Source organism: Antechinus flavipes, chromosome 3, assembly GCF_016432865.1.
Source record: "Antechinus flavipes isolate AdamAnt ecotype Samford, QLD, Australia chromosome 3, AdamAnt_v2, whole genome shotgun sequence".
Taxonomy (NCBI): Eukaryota; Metazoa; Chordata; class Mammalia; order Dasyuromorphia; family Dasyuridae; genus Antechinus; species Antechinus flavipes.
The window spans coordinates 406506733-406521158 of record NC_067400.1 but is presented as its reverse complement, the minus strand read 5'-3'; the positions used below and the strand labels follow the sequence as shown (position 1 = coordinate 406521158).

General features: G+C 34.5%; 1 protein-coding gene across 8 annotated transcripts in view; it reads right to left on the bottom strand.

Moving 5' to 3' along the window:
- The window catches only part of PDE1A (phosphodiesterase 1A), a 476490-nt gene that overhangs the window by 120934 nt on the left and 341130 nt on the right, over nt 1-14426 (bottom strand). For all 8 annotated transcript variants that reach the window (XM_051986090.1, XM_051986089.1, XM_051986088.1 and 5 more), the window contains one exon: nt 11098-11238. In XM_051986090.1, coding sequence (XP_051842050.1) covers nt 11098-11238 — 141 coding nt within the window. The remainder of the gene's footprint in view (nt 1-11097; nt 11239-14426) is intronic.

Genomic DNA, 14426 nt, shown 5'->3' with positions numbered 1-14426 from the left:
AAGTTGAATTGGATATCATATGATACTTTTCAGTCATAAATATGATTTATTATGCTAATTATATAATTTATTTTTTTCTTTGCTTCTCTAACACATAGCATAGTGCCTTATATATTGTACACAATCAATAAGAAATCATATTAAAATGAATTCCATGGTACTTTACTTGTATCCACATTTGGTGTTGCTTATCACATCTGTCCACAAGACTAGGGAATTAAATATCTTCTGAATAAAAAATTCAGCTTCTCTCAAGTCTCCTTACTATGACTATTTTTTTTTTTTTGGTGTTGATTATATTTTTCTATGATATGGTGATAGATCTTTTTTTTTGGCCCATTTACTATTTTTTCAGAGTCAAAATATTGTTCCATCAAATTAGATTGGAATAATTATAATTGCAAAAAAAATCTCTTTTCTCTCTTCTAATTTGGCATTAATTTTGATTTTGTTCTAGCTAGGTAATATTTGATGGAATAGTAGATTGATTCAGTTTCTTCCTCATATATAATTAGTTTTTGCTTTGCAAAATAAACAAAGCTTTAAAAATACACAAAAACTAATTCTATATAAAATAGGAAAAAAAATAAGCATAAAAATGCTGCAGAATTACAAAAAGCCATCAGGACCTCAAAAAAAAAAGTTGTAATGAGTAGGGGAGAAGAAACAATTTGGAACTGAAAATGTATTTTTTTAAAAGAAATAATTAAACAAAACAAAACAAAAGAACAGTGAGAAGATAACTCCTTATCCATACTCTTGTAAAGAAGGGTCACAGGCATAGAGCATTGTATATATTTTCAAATTCTTTTTGTATTTATTGATTATGTTGATTTTTTTCCTCCCTTTAATTTTTTTATTTACAAAATTATTACTTTCAAGAGATGATTATCTGGGATAGGGAGATATGTAAATGGAAATGTAGGTAAAATAAAATAATATATATCAATAAAATATCTTTTAAAAGATACAATTTAGTTTTTTGTGATTTAGTTTAGTGTTTGCCACATTCAGTCCTTTCTGACCCTCTTTTTGTGAAAAATAAATGTTCAGGATAATAAAGCGTGAAATGCTTAAGTTGAATTTATCTGCTTTCTTCTTTCATTTCTTCCTCATGAACCTTTTTTTTCAATATAGTCTTTGTTGATCTCTTTGGTACCCACATATCTATTGAAGTGTTAAAACATAAAGGTAGATGATGATTTAGTTTGACAACTGTATTGGAAGATTTGCTTATTTCTTTGTACTTAATGGCAGATGTTCAAAATAAACTGCAATTACCCTCATAATAGTCTTTCTTCTTATACTTATTATGAGTACCACAGTCCAGATGATTCAAATGTCCCATAAATCAGTACTGTCTTTTGCCTTTGTGTACACGATAAAACAAAATCCACTATTTCCAGGGCCCTTTATAACTTCGTAACTTTTATCTTTTGGTTTCATTTATTATAAGAATTTCAATCTTAATGCAATTCAATTTCTTCAACTCATTGACCACTAGACAAAATTTCACATTAAGAGTACAAACAGTTAAAGTAATTTGGGATGCTTAAGATTCTGTCTTCTTTCATGTACCACTGCTAGCTTCATTCTACAAAATGAAGGCCATTTTATATGTTTATCAATTTTCTACCTTAAAAAAGCCTGAAACATCCAACATTTAAGAGATAATCCTTTTTCTAGAGGTTCTGAAGTTACAATGTCTTGTTTATGCCACGATGAAACATTGGAGTAGAAAATGGAGAAGAAATTTAATGGAGAATTAATCACCTTTAACTACTTAGGAGAGTCAGAGTTAGAGTAAAAATTTCCTTTGCCTAAATAATTTTATGTAAAGACAATTGACATAAATCACCAAACATATAAAATGAATGATGGTAATTTTTACCATGAGGTTGTTGTTAGCTTTAGAGCAAGCAATGTGCCTCAGAATTCCTTAAAAGATTTTCAAGGCTGCCATTGCCCAAATAATTTTATATAAAGAAGATTGATATAAATCATCAAAAATATAGAATTAATGATGATATGAATATTACTGAGTTCATTGTAGGGTTTAGAGCAAGTAATATGCCTTAGAATTCCTTAAAGATTTTCAGGGCTGGCTGTCTGAGATTCTTAATTAGGAACCTAGATTTAGTAATGGAAGGGACCAATCTATGGTACAGGAGAAAATGTTGGCTTTAAAGTAAAACATTTGTCTTCAAATTCTACCTTTAGTTCTTCTATTCAACTCACTTAAACTTATTACATCTCAGTATTCTTATCTTTAAGATCTTGGAAGTTAAAGGTCAAAGTACTTTCTAGTCATAGATTTATGCTCCTACCTATCAATTTACTGATGAGGAAACCAAGACTCAGAGAGGGTAAATACCTTGCTTGGAGGATATGACCATTAAATATCTAGAGCAGAACTTGAATTCAGAACTAGAACGCCTGAATCTGAGTCCAATGCTCTACCATACTATTTTTTATTAATAGAGTGAGACAAAAGTGTCAAACTGATGGGTCTCAGAAGATAAAAGCTTAGTGATCTGTGGAGGTAATTTGTATTTACCTTCATAATATAATTGTATTTATAATTTATAATATATTAACATACTGTATATAATGTGGTGATAGAAGAGCAACAAATTATATAGCATATAATTTATTATTTATTTGTATTTATATTTCTGGTAAGAGCCAAGAAATTGAGGATAATGCTATCTACTATATTTGGAAATTACCTAGATATTTGGACTTTGTCCAGTAGACCTTAAAAGAAATAGCCAGATCCTGATAAGTATGAATTTCTTTAGTTTCTGTATACCTATTCATTATACTTAGTAGTTTATTGAGTTTGCTGCTCTAAAATTGCTCCTTTTTAAAAAATTTTTGACTGGGCCTATATAAATACAATGCTATCAACAGTGTGATATAAAAATGTAGATATAGAACATAGGTCAATTTTCTGTAAGCATGCTGACATAACCTGACCAATATCATATTCAGATTTATGATAATTCAGTGGGTAAAAACAAAAACAAAACAAAATGGTAAATTTGAAATCAGAGGACTTCAGCTCACACCCTGTCTGGATAATCTTGGAAAAGTTTATCTACTCTGGTCATCAGTTCCTTATCTTTAAAAGATTAGATGAGCTCTGAGGCTGCTTCCAGTTCTAAATGAACTTATGAATGTAGTAATTAAAAGAAATTGCACAACAGATTTTTTTTTTCTTACAATAGATATTTCCTTCTTCTTTTTTCTTTTTGCTGAGGCAATTGGGGTTAAGTGACTTTCCAAGGTCACACAAGTTAGGAAGTATTAAGTGTCTGAGGCCAGATTTGAACTCAGGTCTTTCTGATTTCAGAGCTGGTGCTCTATCCATCGCATTATCTAGCTGTCCCTTACAACAGATATTTTATAAGAAAGCATCCTAGGTTTTCTCTTCACTACTATAAAAACTTGGCCCACTCTCTTCACCTTTTTGGACCTTAGTTCCTTCACTTGAAATGAAGAAATTACTTTAGGTCATCTCTAAGGTACCTTTTCAGCTCTAAATCCTTATTGTGTTTTATATGTGTTTTATAAACATTGAAATTTGAAGAGATAAGGATATTGAAAAGCATTTGCAGGAAACCAGTTAACAAGCTGCTCTATATAGCTAGTCAGCAATATTGTCTGTAAATCAAAATTAAAGAAAATAAAAAAAGGATGCCTACTGGGAGGTAAAAAACCGTGGTACTCTATGTTCCTGGAACTCACCCTGGGACTGAACTTCAAAAGTTTCCAAGCCTTCCTTTTTCCCATTGATATTAGTATTCAATATATAGTGCCTGAAAATAATGCAGTACCAGAAATCCACAGGTTTGGGCGATGGTAAAGGTCGTTGTTTTATGTCAATCATATTGAGACAAGAGAGAGCAGCACTGCATAAAACAAGCTGTTTCATGGACCAGTGATTATGAACATGATTAGGTAGGCATCTGATTTGCACATCACTGTCACCTGTGCAGAGTCCACAAGTTAATAAAGTAGCAAAAGAAATGAGTGCTAGTGAAGACCATCCATCTGTCTGTGTGTTATGCTACCAACTTCTGAGCCTGAAGATGTCATTCATGACACTAACAAATGGAAGAACAATGACTGCATTAAAGGCTGTTTCAGTCAATGGGACTAGGAGCTTCTTTGACATGACAGGCTGTATTAGTCATCCAAGGGAGAAGTGAAATGCTCCATAAATGTCACACTGACAGTTACCTTGAAACTGCAAGTCATTAATTCTGGCAGTCAGGCAAATGACCTAAATCTTTTCATTGTCAAAAACCAGAGTCCCTTCTGAATAGAAGAGTCTCTTGCAAACTGGTAATATTTATACAGCATCTTCCCCATCTCAACCCAGTTTGTCTTCAAGGATTCTTTGAAAGATTACGGGTAGCATTATGTGCATTTAATAGAAATGGAAATTGCACAACATAAAGCTGAAGTGCAATTATATATCTATATTTATATATCTTTATTTATTTATATAGATAGATATAGATATATATAGTCTTGGGATTATTAAAAATGTAATATGATAATATAATGAAAATTTATAATTTGATTAGAACAAATATAAGGATGAAAAGTAATTTGAAAAAACCTTTATGAAACAACTGAAAACAAAACAAAAAGCATACTAAGAATAATGTAGTACATGTTGTGTTAAATCAATAAATTGGTTGACAAGTGTTGATTTATCACCAAATGTGCTCTGAACACATTATTTTAAGCATGAAAGATGAAAACGAAATGATCTCTTGACCTTAAGGAGCTCATATTCTGACAGGGAAGACATTATAACTCAAGGACATAAGACAACTGAATTTTATCAAGTATGGGAAGTGATAAAGTCAGGTTTTAAGAAAATCATTTTAGCAACTGGACAGAGAATAAACAGGAATAGAAAAGGAGTTAGATCAAAGTGGCTAATTAGAAGTCATTGCAATAGTGTAAAGGTTTGAGGCTAGGGAAGTCTGAACTTGAGTGATGTCTATGTGAGTGGAAAGAAGAGTATGGATAGTAGAGCTATTGTAAAGATAGAAATGACAAGATTTTGCAGCTCATTGGACAAATAGGGTAAAGGAGAGTGGGATTCAGGTGTAATATAAAGGTTGCAAACTTGGGTGACTAGAAAGATATTAATACTCTTCTGCGCGCCCCCCCATTTTTTTCTTATTCATCCTTTGCAGTTTTTAAAAAATTTTCAATAGTATTTTATTTTTTCCAAATACATGAAACAAGTATTCATGACTAAAAAGTTCAAAAGTAGAAGGGTTTGGGTGGGAGACGAGGCAATAAATTCTGCTCTTAATATTTTGAGTTTTAGATGATTACAGTGTATCCAGTTCAAAACTGTTGTAGGTACAACCTTTCTTCCAATCACCCAGATTCATAACATAAATATCATGTTTGACCCTTCACTTTTAAGTGTCTAAAGAGTCACACCCTTAATTAACTCTTGCTTCTACATGTCTAATCAATTGTCATTCCTATCTAAACAATATCTCTCTGATCTATTTCTTTCTCTCTTCTCCTTTAACCAAAACTCATAAACTTTTACCTATAATATTATAAAAGACTATTAATTAAATCTCCTTAACTGTTATCTTTATACTTTAATCCATCCTCTATGAAAATAACAGTTCTGACAATGTTATTTGATTGCTAAACTAAATTCAGTGGTTTCCTAATATTTCTAGGTTAAAATATATTGTTGTTCAGTGATGTCCAACTTTTCATGATGGCATTTGGGTTTTCTTGCAAAGATACATTTATTTCTTTAGCTTATTTTACAGATGAGGAACTGAGGCAAACAGAGTTAAGTGATTTGTCCAAAATCACACAAGGTCTGAGACCAGATTTGAACTGAAGAAAATCAATTTTCCTGACTCCAGACCTGAAGTCTGTTACATCATCTAGTTGCTCAGTGCAAAATATAAATATTTATATTTGGCATTTAAAGAAATCCACGACTTTTAAAAAACTTACCTTTCCAGTCTTAATATAGATTACCACAATATCACATATCCAGAGCCCTATTTCAAGCCTTTATCAAAAATACTGAGTCTTCCAGCTTCATCAATTTTTCCTTTACACAGCTGCTGTTACCTAGCCTTAATCATTGAAGGAGTGTTGTCTCAGTATAACTGAGACTTATTAAAACCTTTAGCTTAAAAAAACCAAGGTTTGCCACTTCATCTAGGACTTTCTCCACTTGTCTTGATTTATTATTTGGTCACTAAACTCAGTTGATTCTGGAGGAGAAAGTGAGGTTGGTGACTTTGCACAGTTTACCCTCACTTAAATCTAATTCACTTGCATGCCATGATATCATCTCCCTAGTATCATGGTTCTCTTTCAGAATAAAAGACATCATAGTTGCCAAATTGATTTTTACTTAAGTTCTAATCTTAACATGTCACTGTAATATTCAATAAACTGCATTGGTTCTCTATTACCTCTTGTATCAAATATTGCTCTATTTGGTAGCATGCCTAAGACACAGTATTATAGAAAGGAGTCAAGTGTCTATGAATATGTGAATGATCCATATGCTCATATGAGGAAAAGTGAATGGGAATAGACAAAAAATTCTTTTAGACTTAGCATAATTAAAAAGAATTGTCATGCTTTAAGCTTTGAAAATAATTTAAATATAAGTTTTTACTAAAGATTTTTAGTTCTTTGTATTGATGCTTTTGGCAAAGTTTCTAATGAAATATTTAACTGAAAAATATGAAGATAGAGAACTGGGATGAATCCTGGTCCCTGGGACACCCCTACTTAACATACCTAATAATTGTTCTTTCTTTCCATTCTCTTCTACTATAATTTTCATTTTGCAACTCTTCATTGTGTACAATTCCCCACATCCCTCTCTCCCCTTGCTTCTGCAGAGGTACTAAAATCTTCCCATGGAGTTAATTTCTGCAATAGTTGAATTGATAGCAAGTCACTTATGATTTTGCCATTGCAACTTCAGATTTAAATTTGCAACAAATGTGCACTTTTGATTTGTAAAGATCAAAGAGAGGTTCTATCTAGTGTATTCATTCTTCAATAAGTCATGGTGTTCACATCAAAACCTGATTAACTATTTCAGTCCTTAGTAAGTTACTTTTGAGTTTGGAGATTGATTTCATAGGCAATACTGCATAGTAATCATTCCCACAGTAGATTTTTATTGCAGCTTCAGGTGTGTGTGTGTGTGTGTGTGTGTGTGTGTGTGTGTGTGTGTGTGTGTGTAGGTTTTCATTATCATTTCATTATCATCATTCTCTTTAGGATTCAAGGTCATTTTGTAATACAGAAACTCAAGTATCACTGAAATTTCTTAAAATTTCTCACTTCCCTCTCTTGTTAACCTCAGGAGATCTATATCTATATCTATATCTATATATCTTTATCTATATGTATATAGATATAGACATATAGATATAGATAGATATGTATATAATTTAATATACATATCTACCTATCTATATCTATTTATATCTATGTGTATTTGTTGTTGTTATTTATTTTAAATGTTTCCTGGGAATATTCAAGCTATATAGTTTTGTTCAGAGTTCTAACTTCTTTTCTTCTTTTAGATCATCTGCCCATATCATGAGGAGAAAGGAGAGAATATGCTGGAGGCAGCTCAAATTTTCTCCTGAAAGCCCTTTAAAAAAAAGTAATTGTATGTTAAGAACTATCTTTGCATGTATTTTGAAAATAAAAACCTACTATTAAAAAATAAAATTTTATGTATTGTGAAAAAATAAAAGTAATTGTAAGCGCTTTTACCTTAGTAATTGGCAAATATTACAAGTCAGGACTTGATTTATTGTTTTTAATGATTGTATAGATTTAAGAAAGGGATGAGATATATACATTAATAGTATATATTAAAAAGTGTCTTGCAACTGCTTATTAAACCCTTATCAGCATTCTTTTGCATATGTAGATAAGAGATGGGAAGGTAGAAGAAAAAGAGGGAAGGAGGGAAGGAGAGAGACAGACAGAGAAACAGATAAAGACGGACAGAGATGGAGACAGAGACATATAGGCAAAGAGAAGCTGAAAGAAAAAGACAGACACAGAGATAGAGTCACACAGAGAGCATAAAGTAAATGACAAAAATTAGTTGAAAAATTAAAGTTATTAAAACAGGAAACAGGGTGAAATCTGGGTTGTCTTTTGGCCTGTAATAACATCTTGTCGAATGTCTGTTTATTATAATTAGAAAATTGTAAAAAGATGTTTTATTTTTATTGATTTAAGTTCTAGGTCAGCATTATTCTTTTCAAGAAAGCCTTTTTGAATTCTTTTGTTTTTATATGCCAGTCATTTCCTGCTACCTCAACCCACTCTCACATCCCCAGGGAGCCTTCCTTTATGAAAAAGGGAAAAAAACAGCTTAGCCATACCAAAGGACAAAATAATTCCACGTAACAGCATTATTCTTACAATTATAAGACCCTAGAATTTAGAGCCAAAAGGGTCCTTGAAAATCATCTAATCCAATTCTCTCATTTTACTGGTAAGAAAACTCGGCCTGGAGAAATGTCCTAAGGTCACACCAGTTAGCTTGTAGCAGAGATGGGACTGAAATGAAAGTGTCAGATGTCTTTATGCTGCACCACACAGTTTCTCTGATTTGTTCTGTTTGTGCTTCACAATATTTTTTTTTGAACTGTCACACATAGCTATTTTATTTTAGTCTTTTTTTTTCAAAGCCATAAAAACTAGAAAGAAAAATTATTACACAACTCTTCAAAGGAAGCACTTAAAACAAAAACTATCAGCACTGTGATACTCAAGAAGGAGACATTTGGAAGAGGCACCTTTAGCCAAAATCTAAAGTAGTTTTATCTAGTGCAAATAACAGTATTTGTAGCTGTCAAGAAGTAATTTATTTCCTTACATTAGTATGTTATGCATATCAAATCCAAGAAAAGTGAATTACTAAACACATGACTTTGACATTGAAGTCTTACTAAGTTTAAATGTATCTTATCACTTCTAAAAGATGTTCTTGGGAAATATAGAAAAAAGATTTTAGTTCACTTCATAAAAATAGTTTATTGAAATTGTTAACTTCTGAAGGTTTGAGCTATTACTCAAACTTGAGTTAACTAAGCTAGCACTCTATTAGAAAAAGAATAAGGAGAGGGTAGGGAAACAACAGAGAGGGAGAAAGAGAGGGGATGGGAGACAGAGACAGAGGCAGGGACAGAGAGACAGACAGAAATGGAGAAACACACAGAGACAGAGAGATAGGAGAGACAGAGAAAGAGAGGCAAAGAAGAGAGCGACAGAAATAGGAAACCAGGCTTCTTGCCCATCTCTCTTTAGACACTTTGCTGGTCACAAACTTAGTTACTTCTTTAACCCATAGAATGGCATTGTGATTGTTCCAGACCTCTTTTGTTTCTTTGTTGACTTTTTTTTTTCTTTGATAATCAATATTAACTAGAGAAGGAGTCTAGCCATTTACGACCCATTTGGGATACCCAACATGACAATCAGGCCATCGTGGAGATGTGAAATAAGTGGGCCATCAAGGACAAAGCCATACATGACAAATCCAAAGGAATAAACAAGAATAGGGGAAAAACACAAGGTAAGCTGAAGATGAAAGAACAGAATAACCAAAGGAAAAGTTAAAAATCAAGAACCATGAGGAAGAGAGAAATAAATGAAGCTTGATCATAGTGCAGACAATTTGTCACATGACAGAAAATGCCTCTCTCCTCTTTTAGAAAATGTCCTAAAGGATTTTGGGTCTCATATCTAAACTTTTATATAAAAAAGAAATAGAATATGGGAACCCAGAAAACTGTCAACAAAAATAGGACTTGGACAGCTCCAAATAAACTAAAAAGTTTTCAGAAATTGTCCTGGTGACTGTTATATAAGAAGATTGGCTTTCTTCCAACTAGGGTCTCCCATGCACACATCAAAAAATTTTTTAAATCTCAGTATTCCTTGAGAAGTATAATAATTATTAGTTAATTTGGAGACCTTTTGTTATGGCTTTGAATTGAGTCTTAAAACAAGGAGATGCACAATCAGCAAAGGAATTTTGCCACTATCAGGCAAGATGCTCAGTGAAGATTTTAAATGGAAAGTCCTGCCTAGATAATGAGGTCTGTATGTCTTCTTAGTTTAGGATGACTTTATAGTCATTGCCTCAAGGTTCAAAACAGTTCAGGTCCTCTTAAGTGAGACTGATTAGCACTCAAAGAAATTTAATCTAAACTATTCAAATGGGAACAAGTTACACAATAGTGCAGGATCTCTAAAATGGAATTCTTCACCACTAACACTTAATAGTGAAATGGAATTAATGAAAACAATTAAGCCCATCAAAATGCTAATTGTGCAGATTATGACATATATTATATAAGCAACAACTAGAATTTGTTCCTCAGTACATTTTTTCTTGGAAAGGAGAAAGAGAGAGCAGGAGTCAGAACTGGATAGGAAGAAAGTGGGTTGGCCTAAGTTTGTAAATCATACGATATTCTTAATGACCTCTAGCTTCTCCTTGAAATAAATACCCATATTTTAAGTATTAATATTCTTCTGGCAAATACTTTATGAGTCATAGAATAGCAGTGTTACCCAAAGGATGATAGAGAGGTGCGTGGTAGGTATGAGTAGGCTGTACCATATTGCCAATGAAGAATTGAGAAGAAGAAATAAAAGAATGTCATCTGATAGATGTGGGTAATGATTTTTGTTTTGTTTTGCTTTTGGCAAATATTTTTGAAAAACATACTAGAAGATATGAGTTATTCACTACCCTTCATTTTTCAAAATATTTGATGAATGTCCTCTAATTTTCCTTTGGCTATCTTCTTTTATAAAGTTAAAATACCTATATGTTTTGGATAAATTCAGAATATAAATAGCAACAGAAAATCTAAAATAATGGTTATGTCATATTCATAAAGAGATACTGGACTTCTATTAAGAGTCTATCTTTCAATAAAGGAAGAGATGAAGCTTAGATATTTGGGGTGGGAGGGGGAATATACTTAAGCTAGTTCTTTAAAATACAAAGATAAGATTTCTTACCATGAGACCTGTATGAAGCAATATGTAATGCACAGTTTGAGTGACATCTGCTGCATGAATCAAATTATGATATGGATTTTTGTGCTTGCTGTAACCAACTTCTAAGGCTTCCGCAAAGGAAATTAGACAAGGAACAGGAATCTGTGGAAAGCAATAGTTATTCATTATATATCTAATAAAATTACTGCACAAAATTAATGTGAGTAAAACAGTGTTCAAAGTGAAATAAACTAGTATATTTGGTTATATTGAATTTGTGTTTTAAAATATAGCTACAATGAACTTCAAGTCAAACTCTGGTCCCCAACTTTATTATGTGTTTTAGCACTGTCAAGGGGAGCCCCGAAACTCTCTCTAGGACTTTGGGGAAAAGCTTGGGAAACTCCCTCACAGAAGCTCTCCCCTGAGAGACCCACCCCAGGGAATCAAGATAAAGTGGTTTCATTCTGTTATCTGGGTGGGACTAGTTGAGTCTAGGACCACTCCTACTTAGCCCAAGCTGGAGAACTAGATTTCTATCCAACTTTATTGAATTGGAGATTAGTCCAAGGACACTCATTCAATTGGAAGATTCTCTATTCTGATTCCAACTCAAACTGCTCTCAGCCTCCACCAAGAACTATCCATAGAACAAGCTTCCTTCAGCACATTCCTTGCAGAGGGCCAAAAGTAGGAATCATGATAAGGAATCTCTCTTTCTCTTTCTCTTTGGCAAAGCTGTGACCCCGTCCGCTGAAAAGACATTGTTTTCTCAGCATTACTCCCTCTTTATCTCTATCATCTATTTCTCTAATAGGACCTTATTTACCCCTCTATTGGGATTTCTCTGCTAGATACTTTACTTCTCTGTTGGGACCTTGCCACTAAGGAAGTCAGCCTGCAAAAGCTGACTTCTCAGTTCTAATAATAAACTTCTTTTGCCAGTCTAACTTTTCGGGTTTGTAACTTCATTTACAAAGGACCTGCACCCACCAGAAGGATGTTCCCATAACTCCCTGCTCTGTGCTGAACCTCATAATTTTTGGTTCCCTCCAGGAAACCCTGAAATCTGGACACAGTAAAAACCTTTCTTGTTATTGTCTATTCTCTATCTAGACACTCAAACATGAAGGTTTGAGTTGTTGAGAGCTCTAGGCTCAAGCAGAATTCCTTTATGGGAATTCCTGTGACCTGACAAAAGTACCTTTTAGCGTTTTGTCATCTTCTCCTCTCTAGACTTGTCTATTCTATAGCTAAGACACTCAAACACTCGGGTATGTTTAGGTCGTCGGAGCCCCAGGCTTGAGCAGAATTCTCAGGGGATGCACTATTGGAATTCCTGTGTTCTGACAAAAGGAGCTTTTATCACTATTTCTAGAGTATCTCTAGAGAAGGACGAAGAGCTGTAGAATCGGGGAAACTCTGTCTAGAGGAAGTTGAGGAGCTATAGAATTGAGGGACACTAAGGCTTTTTTCTGTCAAAAACGAGACAGTACACCCCTGCTTCTAAAAATCCTTCCTTACACAGAGAAATTCAGCTTGAGAAAAACCTCAAAACTGGGAAGCTTGAGATGCTGATTAGATTTGCTGGAAGGGAATCAGACTCCCTCCACCCAGCCCCTCTGGAGACAAAGGAGGCTTCCTTTGCATATCAATGCACTCCAAAATGCCTTTCAGAGAAGCTCTTCCAAACGGAGGAGAATACCTGGCTATTCTGGGGACCCCTCCCAACTTTAAGATTGGATCCAAGGGATCCAAGGCCAACACTTAGGGGATAAATGGAGAAAACTAGAGAGGTCAATTTTGAGCCCTAATGTTTCCTTCTACTGTGCTATTACAAACAGCTGTTGGCTCTTTAACTCTATCTCTCTCACCTGAACTAAAATCTGGGACTTGCAGCTCTTTTTCTTCTTCTAAGGGAAACTTCCCTTCTGAGAGAAATACTCAGAGAAGAGATATCTCTTTAAATGTCAAATCCTTCCCAGACTTAGACCAGGAACCAGAGGTTCGTGCTCTAGGTGTCATGGAAACTGTCGGAGAAGACTCCCCAGTCCCTTTCTTAAGTTCAAGCAGGAGGAGCACTGGAGGGACTGTCTCTCCAGCATGACAGCCCAACAACCCAACACCTAGTGGCTGATTGGTACAGAGGTCAAGCCACCCCCTCTAATGTTCTGCCCTCTGGCAGAAATTTGGGGCTTGGTCAAGTTCCCCCTTGCTCCACCACAACAGCTGAACACCTGACAGCCATCAAGATGGGAGGGGCTTCTCCTTCACTCTCACACTGGCCCTCTAGTCTCTCCTATCCCTTCCCCATAGAGTGTGGATGGGGGAGAAGGGGGAGGTGCCCTCAGGACCTATCTTGAGATCTGTCCTCTGTCTAGTCAGCTTGGTAATTTAATAATGAGATTGAGAACCCAACTCTCTTTCTCAGACTTCCAGAGGAATTTTTTTTAAAAAGCAATTAACTTTTAGACAGACAGTTAAGAGATTTGTAGATGCTTAACTACATTCTTATCTTGATCTGCAGCCCTATCTGGCAGGGCGCACCCATGCTCCGGATCCTGCCTCACAGGAGCTAGGATGGCCATCCTGCCTTAGAGCAATGGCTGCTTTTAATTGAAAAGGCCCTATTAATTGAAGAGGCCTCAAAAAACCTTGGGATAGCCATTAACCCTTGGGGTTCAGAGCATTTTAAAAGCCAAAGGACATCAGCGACTTGGTAGGAAATCTAATAGTTATCAAAGCCTCCTTCCTGACCTGACTCTCTGGCTGTGTCACACCTTTAATCCTGCCACCCTGCTCCCTGACTCTACCCAACCAGGAGAAATTTTCTTTCCTAAAAATGGGAAAGAAGGGGAGTGTTATTCTGTGGTGACTTTCAATGTCTTTTACTAAAGATGAGGATTTTTAGCTCCTAGCATTTTCTCTCCTACTTTTCTTTAATTAACATTCTATAACCCTGCTAGCAATTAACTCCTTAACTACCTTCAGCTAGGGAGCTCTGTGGGCAGTGGGGCCTTTTGGCATTGTGGGTGGGCTACTGGCATTCTTAAGGCAGCCCACAGATGAGACCTGCTGTTCAATTGTTTATCATAATTATTATGGAGGTTATTTTCATACCACAAAAACCTGAAGTGATTTGAAATTATTCTTTATGCTACTTGTTTGGGGCATATTTTGTGCTGATTGCCCTGCATGCCAAAATTTCTAATAATGATTTGGATCAATTTAGTATCCTAAAAGGCATCGATTGTGCCTTTGATTCTAAATCTCTCCTGGGTAATTTTGAGATGAGATATAAAAAAACTAATATCTGCCTTGAATGCCCCCAATATTGTATCCTTATGAAA